The 18614-nt window shown below is 44.4% G+C and overlaps 2 protein-coding genes across 10 annotated transcripts in view; one reads left to right on the top strand and one right to left on the bottom strand.

The window, feature by feature from the left end:
• Positions 1-3193, top strand: part of LOC147149325 (voltage-dependent calcium channel subunit alpha-2/delta-4-like) — a 49790-nt gene extending 46597 nt beyond the window's left edge. For 5 of the 6 annotated variants that reach the window (XM_086027955.1, XM_086027958.1, XM_086027956.1 and 2 more), the window contains one exon: positions 2806-3193. In XM_086027955.1, coding sequence (XP_085884081.1) covers positions 2806-2901 — 96 coding nt within the window. In that variant the 3' untranslated portion in view covers positions 2902-3193. The remainder of the gene's footprint in view (positions 1-2805) is intronic. The other variant, XM_086027959.1, reaches the window with a different exon arrangement.
• A 1234-nt stretch (positions 3194-4427) lies between these two features.
• afg3l1 (AFG3-like AAA ATPase 1) lies at positions 4428-17904 on the bottom strand. 4 transcript variants are annotated; one of them, XM_086027830.1, is made up of 18 exons: positions 17817-17904; positions 16982-17135; positions 16252-16387; positions 12934-13018; positions 12708-12814; positions 11446-11595; positions 11288-11359; positions 10389-10513; positions 10045-10315; positions 9694-9831; positions 9101-9254; positions 8900-9007; positions 8069-8194; positions 7867-7977; positions 6771-6886; positions 6479-6679; positions 6191-6385; positions 4428-5449 (listed from the first exon to the last, which is right to left on the bottom strand). In XM_086027830.1, the coding sequence occupies exons 2-18, from the start codon at positions 17110-17112 to the stop codon at positions 5213-5215; spliced, it is 2463 nt and encodes an 820-aa protein (XP_085883956.1). In that variant the 5' UTR covers positions 17113-17135; positions 17817-17904; the 3' UTR covers positions 4428-5212. The 4 variants fall into 4 exon arrangements, with proteins under 4 accessions (XP_085883956.1, XP_085883953.1, XP_085883954.1 ...); XM_086027827.1 differs by lacking the exons at positions 16252-16387; positions 16982-17135; positions 17817-17904 and adding an exon at positions 14034-14338; XM_086027828.1 differs by lacking the exons at positions 4428-5449; positions 6191-6385; positions 6479-6679; ... (10 more) ...; positions 12708-12814; positions 12934-13018 and adding an exon at positions 14634-15422.
• Between the last annotated feature and the right edge of the window lie 710 nt (positions 17905-18614).

Raw genomic sequence — 18614 nt, 5'->3', positions numbered from 1 at the left:
AACTAGGGTTTCAAACTAGGGTTAGGGTTCCCAACTAGGGTTTCAAACTAGGGTTTCAAACTAGGGTTAGGGTTTTCAACTAGGGTTTCAAACTAGGGTTAGGGTTTCCAACTAGGGTTTCAAACTAGGGTTAGGGTTACCCATTTGGGTTTCAATCTAGGGTTAGGGTTATCAACTAGGGTTTCTAACTAGGGCTACGGATTCCAACTAGGGTTTCAAACTAGGGTTAGGGTTCCCCATTTGTGTTTCAAACTAGGGTTAGGGTATTCAACTAGGGTTAGGGTTTCCAACTAGGGTTTCAAACTAGGGTTAGGGTTCCCAACTAGGGTTTCAAACTCGGGTTAGGGTTAGCCACTTGGCTTTCAAACTAGGGTTAGGGTTACCAACTAGGGTTACCAACTAGGGTTTCAAACTAGGGTTAGCGTTTTCAACTAGGGTTTCAAACTAGGGTTAGGGTTTCCAACTAGGGTTTCAAACTAGGGTTAGGGTTAGCCACTTGAGTTTCAATCTAGGGTTAGGGTTATCAACTAGGGTTAGAGTTTTCAACTAGGGTTTCAAACTAGGGTTAGGGTTTCCAACTAGGGTTTCAAACTAGGGTTAGGTTTACCCATTTGGGTTTCAATCTAGGGTTAGGGTTATCAACTAGGGTTTCTAACTAGGGCTAGGGATTCCAACTAGGGTTTCAAACTAGGGTTAGGGTTACCCATTTGGGTTTCAATCTAGGGTTAGGTTTATCAACTAGGGTTAGGGTTTCCAACTAGGGTTTCAAACTAGGGTTAGGGTTACCCATTTGGGTTTCAATCTAGGGTTAGGTTTATCAACTAGGGTTAGGGTTTCCAACTAGGGTTTCAAACTAGGGTTAGGGTTCCCAACTAGGGTTTCTAACTAGGGCTAGGGATTCCAACTAGGGTTTCAAACTAGGGTTAGGGTTACCCATTTGGGTTTCAAACTAGGGTTAGGGTATTCAACTAGGGTTAGGGTTTCCAACTAGGGTTTCAAACTAGGGTTAGGGTTCCCAGCTAGGGTTTCAAACTAGGGTTAGGGTTTCCAACTAGGGTTTCAAACTAGGGTTAGGGTTTTCAACTAGGGTTTCAAACTAGGGTTAGGGTTTCCAACTAGGGTTTCAAACTAGGGTTAGGGTTTCCAACTAGGGTTTCAAACTAGGGTTAGGGTTAGCCACTTGGGTTTCAAACTAGGGTTAGTGTTACCAACGAGGGTTTCTAACTAGGGTTAGGGTTTCCAACTAGGGTTTCAAACTAGGGTTAGGGTTACCCATTTGGGTTTCAATCTAGGGTTAGGTTTATCAACTAGGGTTAGGGTTTCCAACTAGGGTTTCAAACTAGGGTTAGGGTTCCCAACTAGGGTTTCAAACTAGGGTTAGGGTTACCAACTAGGGTTTCAAACTAGGGTTAGGGTTTCCAACTAGGGTTAGGCTTTCCAACTAGGGTTTCAAAGTAGGGTTATGGTTTCCAACTCGGGTTTCAAACTAGGGTTAGGGTTAGCCACTTGGGTTTCAAACTAGGGTTAGGGTTACCAACTAGGGTTTTAAACTAGGGTTAGGGTTTTCAACTAGGGTTATCAACTAGGGTTAGGGTTTCCAACTAGGGTTGCAAACTAGGGTTAGGTTTCCCAACTAGGGTTTCAAACTAGGGTTAGGGTTACCAACTAGGGTTTCAAACTAGGGTTAGGTTTTCCAACTAGGGTTAGGCTTTCCAACTAGGGTTTCAAAAATAGGGTTAGGGTTTCCAACCAGGGTTTCAAACTAGGGTTAGGGTTAGCCACTTGGGTTTCAAACTAGGGTTAGGGTTACCAACTAGGGTTTCAAACTAGGGTTAGGGTTTTCAACTAGGGTTTCAAACTAGGGTTAGGGTTACCAACTAGGGTTTCAAACTAGGGTTAGGGTTTCCAACTAGGGTTTCAACTAGGGTTTGGGTTACCAAATAGGGTTTTAAACTAGGGTTAGGGTTTCCAACTAGGGTTTCAAACTAGGGTTAGGGTTACCAACTAGGGTTAGGGTTTTCAACTAGGGTTTCAAACTAGGGTTAGGGTTACCAACTAGGGTTTCAAACTCGGGTTAGGGTTAGCCACTTGGGTTTCAAACTAGGGTTAGGGTTACCAACTAGGGTTACCAACTAGGGTTTCAAACTAGGGTTAGGGTTACCAACTAGGGTTTCAAACTCGGGTTAGGGTTAGCCACTTGGGTTTCAAACTAGGGTTAGGGTTACCAACTAGGGTTACCAACTAGGGTTTCAAACTAGGGTTAGGGTTACCCATTTGGGTTTCAAACTAGGGTTAGGGTTATCAACTAGGGTTAGGGTTAGCCACTTGGGTTTCAAACTAGGGTTTGGGTTTTCAACTAGGGTTCAAACTAGGGTTATGGTTTTCAACTAGGTTTTTAAACTAGGGTTTGGGTTTTCAACTAGGGTTCAAACTAGGGTTATGGTTTTCAACTAGGTTTTTAAACTAGGGTTAGGGTTACCGACTAGGGTTTCAAACTAGGGTTAGGATTTTCTACTCGGGTTTCAAACTAGGGTTAGGGTTAGGGTGTTTTGAGTTACGTGCGTGATCTGTTCTGTGCTCATGCTCGTAACAAAAAATTCGGCTCGTATCTCAAGGCTGCACACGTTTTATTATATTCGCAGCATAATTCACCATGTTTTAATTTTCTTAGTCTTACATTTGTTATTTCTACTTTTCAGGAAGTTCTGTCATTTTCCGTTTGTATCCTCTCGCAAAAAATGCGACATTTTTCAAATGTTTCTGCTTGACTTTTTAATTACAATTTCGTCTTTTTGTGTGTGTCAGGAAAACGCCAAGGATTGTGGGGGCGCGTGCACCATCTCTCTGTCAATCAGGCTTTTCGCCGCCTCCCTGCTGCTTATGCTCATGACGTGGCAATAACAAGCGGCCAATCAACAGGCCCTGAAGCAGGAAATCGATTTTTGATCGAGACCAATCTGGTTCCCGGCCATCAGAGGAAGAGGTTCCTATGGATGTTTACAATGAATGTTTGGCAGCTTCTTGCTGTTGAGCAAAGGACATTTTATGGGAGGAATGGCGCCCTCTGCTGGACGGATTTCTTCACAGCATTTATTTCTGACAGAGCCTAAATTACTTTATTGCCGCCCCAAAGATTCTTGAATAAATGGGGAAAACTGCCAATTAGCATATTTATATATAATATATATATATATATATATATATATATATATATTTATATATATATATATATATGCATATATATATATATATATATTTATATTATATATATATATATATATATATATATATATATATATATATATATATATATATGTATATATATCACATATATATATATATATACATATATATGTATATATATCACTGTATATTTTTCCTGCCATTGCTTTATGCAAACTATTTGTGATTATCTAGAAAATTGCCATAAATAAAAACAATATGTTTATATCATATAAAGTTGTAAATATGACTGCCATTCTTCTCAGTTCCACAAGAAGCAATTTAATGGAAAAGTTTCTTGTTAGAAGAATAAGGTCACATTTTGACCGGAAAAAAGAATCTTGCATGAATTGTTTTTGTTTTGAAGAATTTGAGAACACGTTCATAAAAATGTATTTTCAGTCAAGAAAATCATGATGTCACAGAAGTATTTTTTTAATGGAAAAAGGTATCCTATAATCATACAAGAATATTTGTGTTTTTTTAATAAAGAAGTTGGAATCGTGTGAAAGATTTTTTTAAAGTGGGTATTTATGTGGAAAGTCAACCCAAACACATTTTTTTCAAGAATATGTTCCCAGCAGGCCCACTCGTTGAAACACAGCATTCTGATTAATGTTGCGTTTGTGGAATGTAAGTTAAGAAGCAAAATGCACTCATTTTTCGCCATCTCCGGGGGCAGCCATTTTGTCTACTGTCGACTGAAAATGACATCACAACTGCTCACAACCACCAATTACGGCTGACCTGTTTTCTGAATCCGAGCCGTGATTGGTGGTCGTGAGCAGTTGTGATGTCATTTTCAGTCGACAGAAGACAAAATGGCCGCCCTGGAAGAAGGCTGAAAACGAGTGGATGAACACATATTCCACAAACGCAATATTTATCATTTATATATTTATCTGTTTCGACTAGTGGGCTTGCATAGAACATATTCTTGAAAAAAACATGTTTGCGTTTAGCGTTTACTTACTTTAAAAAAAAAAATCAATAAAAATCTAAAAAAACGTTTTGGACAAAACAAATATCCCCACAGTTACAAGAATAAATTATCTTTATAAAAAAAAAAAAAAAGTTGCAATTCAAGAATAAATTTGGAGGGGGGGGGACTATTTTATTTAAAATGTTCTGTTAAGACAAATAATGTTTTGGCTGCAAGATCACTGATATTTTATTCTGAAATATTGAATCACAAAAACAATAACTTGGAATAAATACATTTTCCTCTTTTTATTCTCCCACTTTCAAGTCAACTGAGTTATTCTAAAAAAAAAAATTTTTTTAAATAAAATTTCAAATAGTCAAAAAATTCAAAAGGCCAGTGACACCAAGTCATACTTTACTTGAAAATCCGGGCACTAAAAGCAAAACAAATTTATATTTAAAAAAAAAAACGCCATTTAAATAAAGACAACAAATTACACACAAAAAAAAAAAATCGAAATGTGTGGAGTGCCTGTCCAACCATCAATTGTGAAGTTATGAAACTACTAGCAAAGATGTGATTTTGCTAACTCCACAGTGGTGCAAAACAACATAAGCAGTCCCACACCGAGTGTCTCAGCCGACCGACGTCATGATAAGGATGAGGATGAAGTTCCAGAGCCACTTTGGGTGAATAGTGTCAAAGCCAAAAGGCAAGCAGAGGTGCAGTGTCTAGGTCCGCCCCTAAAATGAGACAATTTCCCCATGGCAAGAAATAAATGTGGACAATTCTTCATCCTTGCGGTATTTGGAGGAAAGAATGCAAAACGTTTTTTAAAAAGCACAATACGTCTCTTTGAAATTGTGTTTCAATTGTTCGTGTTGGTTTGCCGCCTTGGCAAGTTGAAGCTGACGACGACCGGCATCCATCCGAGAGCGCTCGAGCCGCGTTCCGGCCAATAAATACAAAAAACTGTCCACGGGAAGGACGTGGCAGTCAACGACTGCGAGCGGTCAGGCGCCGTCCCGACGAGGCGGCAGGGTTGGCTCGGGGCGCGCACGCAGTCTATCCGGCCTGCTGCTTGTTGTGCGCATCGACGTCATCGGCGTCGTCGGGCTTGCCGGCGGGCCGCTGGCGGTTCCAGTCCCGCAGTCCGTCGGGCAGGCTGGTGTCCTCGTCCAGGCTGCCCGTGCCCTCCACGAACTCCTCGTACGTGGACTTCTCCTCGAAGGGCCGCGGGCCCAGCAGCTCCAACATGTCCGCCTTGTCCAGGACTTCCTTCTCCAGCAGCCGCTTGCCCACCTAAGCACGCGCACGCGAGCGCGCACGCGACGCAAGAACCGGGCTTACAACAACACTTTGCTGTTTGTCCATTTGAGGTTGGGCTTTGGAGCAGGTTTGTTAGCTTTAATTTTATTTTAAAGAATTTGTTTTTGCATAGTGTTTTGGGGGGGGGGTTAGTATTCGATTTTTTTTTTTTTAATAGAGTATTTGTTGGGTGCAGGATTAAGGGAAAAAAAAAGGTCACTAAGTAGTGTGTAATAAAGTAAACCACAATTCTCAAATGACTGATTAATGATTACAATCACCAGGACATTTTCGTTTTAATTGTAGTTTTACTTTTTTTTTTTTTTTTGCTATATGATAGATTTCATTTGTAAATTACGGTAAACTTCACAAAATAATGTGATAACGTTACAACAAGCTGGACTCGTGCATTGGGCAAAACAGAAAGAAGCAATTCCTTCCGCTTGAGCTCACTGCCTTCTTTTTAAATCTTGAATCCTCTTAAACACTCGGCCTCATTATTATTATTTTACAGCGGTAACAGAAAGGCACTCTTGTTACGCAACGAGGAACTTCGACTCATAAGACACAAGAACTCTGCCTGACCTGACCCAGATTGGAATTGTTTCATTTTGTTATGCCAAATGCACAAGTCAAACTTCCCTCTTTAAAACGCAATGTTGAAGTCCACGTATTGCGTAATTTCATGGATTTCCACGGCTGGTAGCAAGCTGACAGAAAGACGACGAGACGTACCAGCTCCACCAGGTCCTTCTTGTCCTGGACCAGCTGGAGCGTGCGCGCGTACGCCCGCTCCACCAGCGCCCGCACCTCGTCGTCGATCAGCTCGGCCGTGGCTTCGCTGTACGGCTTCTCCAGGACCATCTCGCCCTGGCGCGGCAGCTCAAACGACACCTGGCCCACCTTCTCGCTCATCCCGAACTGGACCACCTGATCGCCGCCACGCGGCGAGAAGCCTTAAAGTAAAAAAACCAACAACCACAACAAAAAAAAAAAGCGCCGCAAACGTGTGCGCGTGCATACCTGCGCGTACGCGGACTGCGTAACCTTCTTGAGGTCGTCCTGCGCGCCCGTGGTGATGCGTCCGAAAAAGACGCTCTCGGCCACGCGCCCTCCCAGCATCATGCACATCCTGTCGAAGAGCTGCTCGCGGCTGTACAGGAACTGCTCGCGCGGGAGGTACTGCGCGTAGCCCAGGCCCTTCCCGCGGGGGATGATCGACACCTGGTGTGTGCGTGTGGGGGGTGGGGGCGGGGTCAAAACGAGAGGCGTCGGTCGGAGCCGCCCCGGCCGCCGCGTTCGCGACGCTTCCCACCTTGAGCAGCGGGTCGGCGTGCTGCAGGAACCAGCCCACGATGGCGTGGCCCGCCTCGTGGTAGGCCACCGTCTTCTTCTCCGTGGGCTGCAGCACCTGCGTCTTCTTCTCCAGACCTGGAACGGGAAGGCGGACCGTCGCTCAAGTACACCACGGTGGCAACACTCAAGTGAGGCCCAAGTTGAATATGAGCACGTACGGCGCCGTTCCTGAGAGTTTAAGTTAGCCAAGTGGACCGAGGAAGTGACCCAGGAAGTCAATCGTTAAAAGTGCAACAGCAAGTAAATCAAGTCAAGAAGAAGCAAGCAAAAAAAGTGAGCAGGAAGTGAAAACACAGAGTGACCAAGGAAGAATTTAAGGAAGTGAACCGGGAATACAAGAACCGAGGATGTGACCCAAGGACGGGAAGCAAGTCATCGAACAAAAAGTGGACCGGGGACGTCAGACAAGTGAATCCCGCCTCTGAGCCGATTATCCTCACTAGTAGCCCATTCGATTTTTCCAAAAAATATTTTTTAACCATATTTTTTAACCATTTTATCACCAATAGTTTTTATTTTAACATTTGCATTTTGTAACTTTACAAAAACGAATAAAACGAGTCATTTTTGTTAATGCCAGAACTAAACATGAAAATAAATTCTTTTTTTTTTTTTTTTTTTACATTGATGCATATTTTAAGCTGTTTAAATCGAGTTTAAATGGATTTTCGATGAATCGTTACCTCCATACTCACTAGGATCGAAACAAGGAAATTAACCAGGAGCAGAACCAAGGACATGGAAAAAAGGACGCGAACAATGAAATTGAACCGAGGAAGTGAAACAAGGAAATGAGCCAGAGAAGTAAACGAGGAATAGAACCAAAGACATAAAAGGAACTGAAGCAAGTGGACGGGGAAGTGAAACAATGAAGTGAGCCAGCTAGTAAAGAAAGGTCGCGAGCTAAGCAAGTAAAAATACAAATGAAGTAAGGAAGGAAGAAAGCAAGGGAAGAACCCAAGAATGTGAAACAAGGAAGCAGTCGAGCAAGAAGTTGACCGAGGACGCGAAACAAGGACGCCGAACGAGGACATGAAGCGAGGTCCCAGACTGACCTCCGATGACCCTGTCGATGGCCTGCTCAAAGTCCTTGTGGCCGACGTGCGGGTGGAGGTGCCTGGCCGCGATGAGCGCCGCCTCGTTGCAGACGTTGGCGATGTCGGCGCCTGCGTGCGTGCGCCCGCACACAAAAAGCACATTTCACCAACGTTTCATCATTCGGGCGACGCTCGCGTCGCGCCGCTGCCGTTTACGTGCCGGTGAATCCGGGCGTGGCGGCGGCCATCTTCCTGGCCAGGGCGTCCTTGTCCACGTTGGGGTCCAACTTGATGGGCCGCAGGTGCACTCGAAAGATGGACGCCCGCCCTTTGATGTCCGGAGGACCTGACGGGAGTCACGAGGACAACAGGTTTTACTCCAAGGCCCCCTTGTGGCCGCTCGCGCCAACTGCACACTGCGCGACGCCACACCTGTTACGGAGGTGGGAGAACTGTGGGAGTGGGAGTGAGCGCAAGTCCCGGTGTGAGAGTCGAGCAAGATGGTACAGACGGAGAGACAATGACAATTTGAGTGAGAGAGAGAGAGAGAGAGAGAGAGAGAATTATAGCGAGAGTTTGAGAAAAAGAGTTAGTGAGAGGAGAGAAAGAGAGAGAATTTGAGCGAGTTTGAGAAAGCGTGAGAGAGAGAATTCGAGTGAGATTTTGAGAGAGAGAGAGAGAGGAAAGAGAATTTGTGCGAGAGTTTGAGAAAAAGAGTGAGAGAGAGGAAAGAGAGTGAATTTGAGCGAGTTTGAGAAAGAGTGAGAATTTGAGCGAGAGTTTGACAAAGAGCGAGAGAATTTGAGCGAGAGTTTGAGAAAGAGAGAGTTTAAGTGAGAGAGAGGAGAGAGAGGAAAGAGAATGGAACGGCAGGAGAGTGTGAATGAGAATGGCAGGCGAGAGGAGAAAAGAGACAGAGGCAGGTGAGAAAGAGAGAATGGCATGAGAGAGAGCAAGAGAGAGAAAGGCAGGGGGGGGAGAGTGAGAGAGCGAGAGGGACGCACGCACGCAGAGCAACGGAAGAGTTGGGCGAAGGCCGTCAGTTAGTTACCGATGTAGATCTGCCTGTCGAAGCGTCCGGGCCTCATGAGGGCGGGGTCGAGGACGTCGGGTCTGTTGGTGCCGGCCAGGACCACCACGTTGGTGGCCGTGTTGAAGCCTGACAAAGGGCGACGGCGGCAAAGGTGAGCGGCGAGCGCACGGCCGGGGAGGACACGCGGCCGCCGCCGCCGCCGCCGGCGCCACGACTGACCGTCCATCTCCACCAGGAGCTGGTTGAGCGTGTTCTCCTGCTCGCTCTGGCCGCCAAAGTTGCCGCCGCCTCGCTTGCGGCCCACCGCGTCGATCTCGTCGATGAAGAGGATGCAGGGGGCGTTCTTCCGCGCCATGGCGAACATGTCCCTCACCTGTCAAGCGACCGCAGCGACACCTTCATGTCAGGAAGCCTCGCCCGCCTCAGCTCAAGTTTTGAACATTTTAACACGTCAGGTTTCCCATTAAAACGTGACAAGTTTGACTTTCGCCTTGGGCAAAACAAAACGAAGCGCTTCCGGTTCAGGTGAGTGGCGGCGCCTTGTTGGCAACAAATCGCACGCTTATTTACCAACTCAAAGCAAATCGCTGAACTCTCTTGGAAACAAACTCCGCCTCTTCCTTCACTCACTCACCTCAAGATTATTAAAAGGGCTTTTCTTTTTTTTAATGGTCTCCCCATATCGTCGACTATCTCATGGAGTCAGGCTGTTAACGGTTGCGAAACGGTTTTAAGTGTCTCTCTCTCAAGCCCCCTTTGGGGCAACGGAGTCTCCCGTGGCAAGTTTTGAACGCCCCGTTTCGTGCGCTCACCCTGGCCGGGCCGACGCCCACAAACATCTCCAGGAATTCCGAGCCGTTGACGGTGATGAAAGGAACGTTGGCCTCGCCGGCGGTGGCTTTGGCCAGCAGGGTCTTGCCGGTACCGGGAGGCCCCGACAGCACGGCGCCCTAGGAAAATACACACACACACACACACACACAGGCGCACACGTTTAACTGACTTGTCAGGACATTTTCTTTTTTCAGAGAATGGCTTGAAATTGCAAACCTGTGTTTTACGGAATTTACTTATGACTTTGACTAGGTGCCCTCTACGTTCATTTGGATTGGATTTGACATTGGAAAGCCCAAAAGCGTTTTGATCCCCGGCCGGGGCGGCACCTTGGGGATCTTGGCTCCGAGGTCCTGGTACTGCTGCGGGTTCTTGAGGAAGTTGACGAACTCCAGGATCTCCAGCTTGGCCTCCTCGCAGCCCGCCACGTCCTTGAACTTGACCTCGATGTTGTCCTTCATCATCTTGGCGGTGGACTCGCTCATGCTGAAGGGCCCGCCCCTGCCGCCCCCGGGGCCCGCCCCCATGGGACCGCGGCGCAGCGTGAAGAGCAGGAAGCCGATGAGGAGCAGCGTGGGAATCATGCTCATCAGGAACGAGCTGCGGGCGCACAGAGGCAAACGTCACGGCGAGGCGCCGGCGGGATGGCAGGGCGTTTTGGTGCGGCGCCGACCCGTCGCTCTCGGAGCTGTAGACCACGGCGGGCCGGTGCGACGCCTCCATGCCGAGCTCCGAGTGGGCCGTCTCCAGGTTCCTCTCAAACGTGTCCACGCTGCCGATGTTGAACCACACGTAGCTCTGCGCACGGGACGGGAAAATATTTTCCAGACAACGGCTGCAAGTTCATATTTTTGAGGACCACAAACGTGGCTGTGCAATGAAAATGAAGTCGTATTTTGGTTTCCAAGAAAAAAACGAGGTCATAATCTCTCATGAAGAGGCATTTTGTTGCGATGAATAAAATGGTCTTTTTCCAAGATGGAAGACGAAATGTGATGATAACGTCGCAGCTGAAAAAGGCAAAATCTGATTTGACAAGTGGAAGTAAACTAGTGAGGCATTGAAATTAAAATTCTTGGCGAAAACCAAAAATGGGGAAACAAAGGCTGGAAATTGAAACACAGAAGGAAATCATGTTACAATGGAACCTCAAGTCGTGAATTGTTTCTGCGGTTCCGTTTGTACGCTGGAATTCGAGGTCATGTTTCCCGTTGGAATGAATGGAAATACAATTAATCCGTTCCGGCTCCAAAACGAAGATCGATTTTTTTTCAGTTAAAATGAGTACGATGCAATTCAGAAATAAGTGAAAACACTGAGTTAGGAAGAAATAAAACATTTGAAAAACATGGCTATTTATTAATAATATATATATATATACACATTTTTTAAAGGAAAGAACGTGTTGATTTCATCGTATTTATTTATGAACATGTACCGGCACGTTCGAACCAGAGTCAGTCGGACCAAGTTCGACTGGCCCGACGCAGTCCAGTGGCCAGCGGGCCACCGTGACCTGACCCGGCAGTTGCAAATTCTCCTTTTCCACATGCTTCCCGTGTTGCCACTCACCCCTTCGGCGTTTGCGCCAGGCACCAGGATGACGCGCACGTACTGCTTGTTGACCACCTCCAGACGATCCACCTAAAAACACACAAATGCGAAACCAAGAAAAAGTGGTCATGGAGCCCCACGTGCCGAGCGAGGCCCGGCCGGCCAAGGCGCCTCACCGTGCCGCGGCCCAGGTAGCGGTGCACAAAGTCCTTCCAGCTGATTTCGCGGCCGCTGTCGCGGAAGTACAAGTAGAGCAGCGTGGAGGCGGCGCCGGCCGCCGCGACGGCCAGGTAGCGGAAGTCCTTCTCGTCCCACGGGAAGTCGCCCTGGACGCAAACAAGCAAGTGCCGCAAGTTGACATTCATCACGACAAACTCTCATGTCCTGCGTTCACGCCGACATTTATGACGTCACATATTTGGTTACTTTTGCGCATTTTAACCCATTAAAGGCCTAAAGCGCCCGGCTCAACAGCTCCCCAAAACCGTCGGTCGCCTTTGAAATTACCCTTGAAAACCTGAAGTTTACCCAGAAATTCAACACTTACAAAATAAGGAATATTTCAGCCCCTGTAGCAGACAGAAACAGCATTCCAAAACAATTAGAGAGCTTACAAATGTGGCTTTCACACAGACAGAGTTTATTATGATTATTTACTGTTTCAATCGAAGATGTAAAAATAACGTGTCAGTGCAAGAGAAGCACTATTTTAATTTAGAAAAGAATCGAGTGGTAATTACCATTCTCTATTCTGTTACAAAGACGTCAATATCGTCATTGTCTACGAACCATGTCATGTCACGTTCGACTGGTTCCACAAGCGCGTCGTCTATATATCACTGCCGTTACTTATTTCAGAGCTCCCGGCGATCGACGGCGTCCGCCATTAGCCTACGGCTCCAGAAAAATCCGCAACATCCTCCGCGGTCTCGCGACGCCGTCACGTGTATATTCCGATGCATTAAATTGGCTAAGAGACAGGGAATTGGATTTAAAAAAAGATACAGACGTATAAACTCTCGCGGCTTTAAAGGGAGAAAGACGCAACAGCGCTCCCGGCTCTAGTGGTAGAAACGCGCTAATGCGCTCCCGTCCTTAATGGGTTAATTACATTGACATGGGCTATTAATGCACAGTACGTTTGCTCATTTATGCATGCCACGTATTTACATCGGTATCATTATCATCATGTTTATTCACATATTCGCTAAATGCAAAATCAAATATTTGCGGATTTCTTTTCAACCTCCGTTACTCGCTGAAAAACGTGCAAAATCGCCATTCTCGTGCTCTTTTGGAAAATTTGGGACGGTGGCACCAAAGCCCGGGCTCACGTAAAACAAGTGCTATGGCACCATCTTACTATGGCGCCATGGAACTATGTTAAAGTGATGGAAAGAGCTCCTATTAGACAGACCAAAGAGTGCTTGGGTCAAACCTTCTGCATTCGACCCCACCAGTCTTTTTTATCTCCTCCTCCTCCTCCTCCTCTCTTGCCGCCTCCTGTCCGACCTCCGCGTCCTCCTGTGCCGTCTCCTTTCGCATCTGAAAATCAGAGACAATCCCGGGGATTCATCAATTCATCCAAAAGCAAATAAATTCCTTTTCTGTTGTTGCAGTCAGAAAATATGTCTGGGGCGGATTGTATCCAGGTGGACGTTCACCTTTGGGCTCACTGGAATAAAGACGTCGCTGAGGAATCCGGAAGATGCGCATGGACGCAAAGTCGGCCGTGGTGGGACATATGCTCTGAAAAGAAAACGGAACCACCGTTTGATTAACGTCAGGTGTTGGACTAAGACAGATTGACTATACTGCAAAAAAAAAAATAGCATTTTCTAATATCTGGCAAAACAAGTTTTATTCCAAGTTGCACATGCTTTACGCATCTTGCATGCGCAATTGATTAAGCTCCAATGAGAGATGTGTTAAACACATTCCCACTGAATATAAACAAAGGTGAGTTGTGGAGTCTAGTGCCAACTTTATCCTTCATCACACTGTTGACCGCCTGAGCAAAGGAGACAAATCAATTTTTCTTGTGGTTTCCAGCAGGAAAAGTCAAGATTGGACCCGCCGAACCTTCGTTCCAGTCACCAGTAAAAGCAGCATGAAAACACAAGCAAACCATGTTTTTTTATTTTCGTTTTGAGGTGGTGTCACAGTAATACTAAATGATCATAACAATGACGTTGACTCGCAATGTTTTCATATAAACTACGCAATATTGGATTGTAACGCTATGGGACCACGGAGTCACCTTTAAATAAATTAGCCGTTACGTCAGCACTTTGTTTGCATAGCGTTAGCTTCGCAATGACGCCGGCCAAGGAGCTCAGTAAGGAAACACAACATTTGTAAATTTGTAGTCAAACAAAGACATTTGCTTGGAGTGTACACAATTCATAAAGTTAGAGGAGAAACACTACGACGTCACGAGTTGGAGCTGTTAGCAAATATGGATTTTATATTATAATAATAAAGTCGATTCGAGATTATCAGTCGAGCTTCATAGACACGAAACGTCTACACTAAATAATCATATTAATTAACAATGAAGTTGTTTCACTTCGTTTGTTGTGGAGTAATCAACTCCAAAATGGAGAGAATAGACCGACCATAAGTTTGGCAGAAGTAGCACCGCTCGCATGTAAACTTAGCACGGTTCTCCAAATGAAGTCTTTGGTTCGTTGGATAAGATAAATCACATACTTATTAAACAGAAAAGTATATTTATAAGCAAACAGCTTCGCGAGTCAATTACCGGCACGGCGCAGCGCGTGTATCCGCCAATGAAGCGACGTCCTGCGGCGACGGCATTTAGCTGAGCCGTGACAAGTGCAGCCCGGCAGCACACAGGCCGAGCAGCCGCCGAGAGAAGCCTCAAAATCTGCGACATTCTCCCTGAGCCTTCCGTGCAAGCTCCTACCGAACGGGAGCACAAAAACCGATCTTGTCCAAGTCAATTTCGTCTTCTTCTACCTCATCGTTGTGCTGTTATTGAACAAGGACCAACGTCAAATGTCAAGCGAGATCATGCAAACATTCAAGGGGTGGGCTCCTGTAACGCCTGATTATAAATATAGAGATCAAAAAACAAACCTACTTGTTCTAAGGTATCTTAATGCTTAATCACTGATTAATAGTTGTTATACAACGTAGAATTGTGTTATCAAAGTATATTGAGAGTTTATTTTATTCTATCCTAGTTTACTTTAAACCTGGCGTTTAGAAAGCAACGAAGGGGCCTAATTGTCGAACTCCTCCCTGAGTGGTGGAATTGCAGGAAAGAATTGCCCGCCCCTAAAACGCGGAAAAACGTGACATATTATAAAATGCACCTAAAAAAACAAATAACAGTTCATTTTGAATTAAATATATTTATTGTTAGCGCAAAATTCAAAATGAGGGAGTGGGCAAGGAATGGCCCAAGGCCACAAACAACACGTTTTTTCCTAAAACTAGTTAATTAAGTAAAAAAAAAAAAAAACTTGGTTGATGCTAAGTAAATTAATTATAAATAATCATGTGAAAAAATGAGAACAAAATGTAATTTTACAATTTGACATACTTATATAAACGTCATTTATGAATGATGTGGCCCATACATATACTTTAAAAATCAAAATGTGGCCCCTGCACACAAAAGCTTGCCCAGCACATAAACTTCAATTTAATAATTAACAGTATTTATACTCTACTTCTCTATACTGCTTAAATTGATACTCCAAATAGAGGGCATCCAAGTCCAAATGACCACCTGTCACTGTCGGGGTCAATCCTGGCCATTGACCGGCTGAAGAATGTGCGGCAATGGACCGACGTCCACCAGCAACATCAAAGTTTAAATTCAGTCAATGGCACACATTGTGTTTGTTTGTAGTGTTCACTACTGTGGTGGCTTCAAATCCAAGTTCATGAATATGTATGGGAGAAAAAAAAACAAAAAAAAATTATTCTTCATCAGCATGCGTGTGCGTGTGTGTGTGTGTGTGTGTGTGTGGCGGGGGGGTGTGCGAATGTGTAGTGTGTGTGTTTGCGTAACAATGGGGAACGGCGGTCCTCAGCTTCCCATGTACGTGCTGTAGGAGAAGCGGCTCAGGAGCAGTGGCAGGTGAATGTTTTGCATTGAATCCGTGACGGTGAACACCACCTGTAGTACACACACGTGGATAGAAAGATGATTGATCACTTGATTGGATTACAATCGCCCCTGATGTCAGAAGTTTAGGAACTCTTAGGTATCACAGTATTCCAGTTCAAATGAGCGTTAAAAAACAACTTTTAGAAGCCTAATTTTTAAAAGAAAATTAAAAAAGGAGTGGCAAATTTCACGTTTTAAAGTGCTAAGTTTGACTTGCGCATTGGACAAAACAAAGAAATTCCTTCAGGTTCAGGTTTCTGATGGATTGCTATATATTGTAGGTTCAGTATGTGTGTAAATAAGATTTTTTTTAAACACTTGCCCTTATTTATTTATTTAATTATTTTTAATTTTATGTTCGGTATTAGTAGTCACAGAGTGAGAGTTTGCAGGTACCAAACGAGGGATGGGCATTTCATTTAGTTTTTTTTTTTTTTTTTTTTAATGTTCCAGAAGTGGATATTCCAAGCCAGTTTCAGCAAAGCTCCTCAAGCTCAAGCTAACTGGTCGAGTGCGAGGCTGCAGGGGTGTGCGCATGATTGACGCCTCATTCATCACGCCTTCAGTCTCTGATTGTTTTTTTTTTCCTTTGGCTCTGTGTTTTCTTAAAGCGGACTGAACCTACAAATATTTTTTGCAAGAATGCTTTAAAAAAAAAATCACTTTAGGTTTAGTTCACACTTAAAAATCAAATCCGAAGTACACAATAGAACTACACAGATATTTTACTACTGATTGAACAAATATGACAAAGTATTTTTTGGAAAACTGAAAACTCCCTAATATGACTGCTTGGAAAATATCATTCAAAATGTTCAACAAGTAAAGAAAAGGTGACCTCAGCGTAGGGATAGAAGGAGTCGCATTCCAGGCTAGTCCAGTACGAGCCGGTCTCGAAGCGTAACTTGTAGATTCCCGGGACGAACGCTTCCCGGCTGATGAGACCCGGGCAGCGGCCATCTTCGTCTGTCGTCCTGGCATACATTTAAAAAAAAAAAATGCCTCTTAGAAATAACAGGAGGAGGCAAAGAAAGGCTTGCTAGTCACGTAAAATGTATTTATTCATTTTCTATTTACGGTTTACAATGTTTACATCAACATTTTCAATTGTTTAAATGCAATCTATGAATGTTTACAAAAATAAAATGTGGCATCACACTTGAGTACAAAGGCTTGCCTTTAATTCATTAATATTGTAATTATTATTATTACTTGTAATATATTTTTGTATTAAATCATTTATTGTACATTAAGTATATTTTCAAAAAATTTGATATACTGTAAATGTAACATTCAGATGGAAAACTTAAATATAGGGGGGAAAAAACCACTGTGTTGCACATAAGTTAAAAGAAAAATGAACTGTAACAAATGTTTCAAAACAAATCGTTCAAAGAGACGAACCGCACTTAAAAGTTCAATACAACTGAACTGGAGTGGTTGAAAGAAAAAGTCATTGTAATATGATGCCCAGTTTAACACTTCATTTTGTGATGCTTTTGCAAACCACTAGAGGGCACCGATGTTTTTGAGAGTCATCTGAGTTCCGTGCTGAGTGCGGGTCGTACCCGATGTTAAGCATGTTCCAGAGCTTGAGCTGCGAGTCGAGTCGATGGAGGCTGAGGGGCAGGCGTGCGGCGGGAACGCCGTCGCTGGTGTTGAGCACGTGCGTGGTGAGCGGGCTGCGCTCCGACATCATCGGCGACGATGTCACAACAACAGCTTCCAGCACAAAAAAGGCGCCATCGTGATCATGTAAAGTAACAAACAGCTGATGGCTGCTTCTTGATTGACGGAGGAGTTTTTATTCTAGGAGTAAGAAGATTTTTTTTTTAAACGTATTGAGTCCTATTATTCATCAACTTGTTACTTATAAGGCACAGCTGTGTGGTTAAACGGGACAAAAGTAGAATTTCTGATATGTTGGGTAAAAAAAACGTCAGATTAATCGTCCAAAAATCTGCCAATTTTTTTGCCTATTTTTGTTTTTCTATTTAGTTTTTCTTTTTACACTTGAACACATTTGAACAACGTTAATGAGATTCAAATATTCCCTGCCACCAAACAATCAGCTGATTTTTCTCTCTGTTGTAAAGTTAAACCAATACGAAAGGACAAAGTATTTTATCCTGCCAAATATCAGAATTGGCACCGGCCTAAAAAATCATCTGTATCGGTCGAGCCCAATTGTTGACCTTTGAGTCAGACTTGATAAAAAAAAATCATTTTGATGGGGAGATTCATTTAACAATACGTTTATGACCGTGTCTGCTGTCACGGAAAATCGTAGAGGAATAAAACCGATCAATGAGCACATGCAGACGACAAATGCGAAATTCAGTCACGTTAAGTCTATTCCAAAAAGAATAAAAACATATGTGAATAACAAATATGTGCGTTTACCTGCTGGTGAATCGTCTGCTGCTCAAACTCTCCTGTTGGTGTGTGACGAGCCAACGTGCACTACAAACAAGCCTGCTGTCAAAGGTCGTCGTGTCTGGAATGAATCATTAAAAAAAAAAAAAAAAAGTCAACATACAAGCGACCACTCGTCCGTGATAACACCGTTTAATCATCATTGTTAGCTCATTTTAGAGCCTGACTGCAAACGGATTTGTTTTCAATGAAGCCGAATGAAGGGAAATTGTTGCCAGCGCTGTTCAAGCAAATGATTGAATATAGATTCAATCCAAAAAGTCTACTGTATGCTAGTGGCTCACGTCTGCCTCAAAGCAAAACAAAAGCGCAGCCGTTTGGCCAAATTGGCGAATGTGAATTTATTTGTACATTTCTGCCACACCAGAAAGAGAAAAAAAAAATCGACGTCATGATACAGTTTAACGTGATAAGTTTGACTTATCGCAATTACACAGCCACAAGGAGGAGCCGCAACTCAAGGCTGATAGAAAACTAAAGTGGGCCTGACCGAAAACAACTGTCATCTTCATAGGCGTCTTTTTCCCCTGGATGGAATGTGGACCAGATGCTCGGGCCCCCCCGACATCCCTCCCCAACCCTCCTCCTCCTGTGCTGCGTGCCACTGATCAGGACTCTGCGAGGTTATCTAGGGGGGACTGGCTCAGGTGATCGAGGGCCCGTCTCCCCACGCAGAGGATGGGGGGTCCATCCCCGGCACAAATGTTGAATTGTGCTTGAGTAAGATACGGAACCGCCAGTTGCTCCAGATGCTGCGACATCAGT

This window comes from Filicampus tigris, chromosome 4, assembly GCF_054856515.1.
Source record: "Filicampus tigris isolate MCC_2025a chromosome 4, RoL_Ftig_1.0, whole genome shotgun sequence".
NCBI lineage: Eukaryota > Metazoa > Chordata > Actinopteri > Syngnathiformes > Syngnathidae > Filicampus > Filicampus tigris.
The sequence above is the reverse complement of the archived record's forward strand: the minus strand, read 5'-3'. Positions and strand labels throughout refer to the sequence as shown.

Bases quoted from the DNA above. Each gene is read 5' to 3' on its own strand.
- afg3l1 (XM_086027830.1), bottom strand. From the start codon at position 17,112: ATGATGTCGGAGCGCAGCCCGCTCACCACGCACGTGCTCAACACCAGC. The intron at 12,815-12,933 runs GTGAACGTCCAC...TCTGATTTTCAG, and splicing joins TTATTCCAGTGAGCCCAAAG to ATGCGAAAGGAGACGGCACA. The intron at 9,008-9,100 runs GTCAGTCGTGGC...GCCCTTTGTCAG, and splicing joins GCTCCTGGTGGAGATGGACG to GCTTCAACACGGCCACCAAC.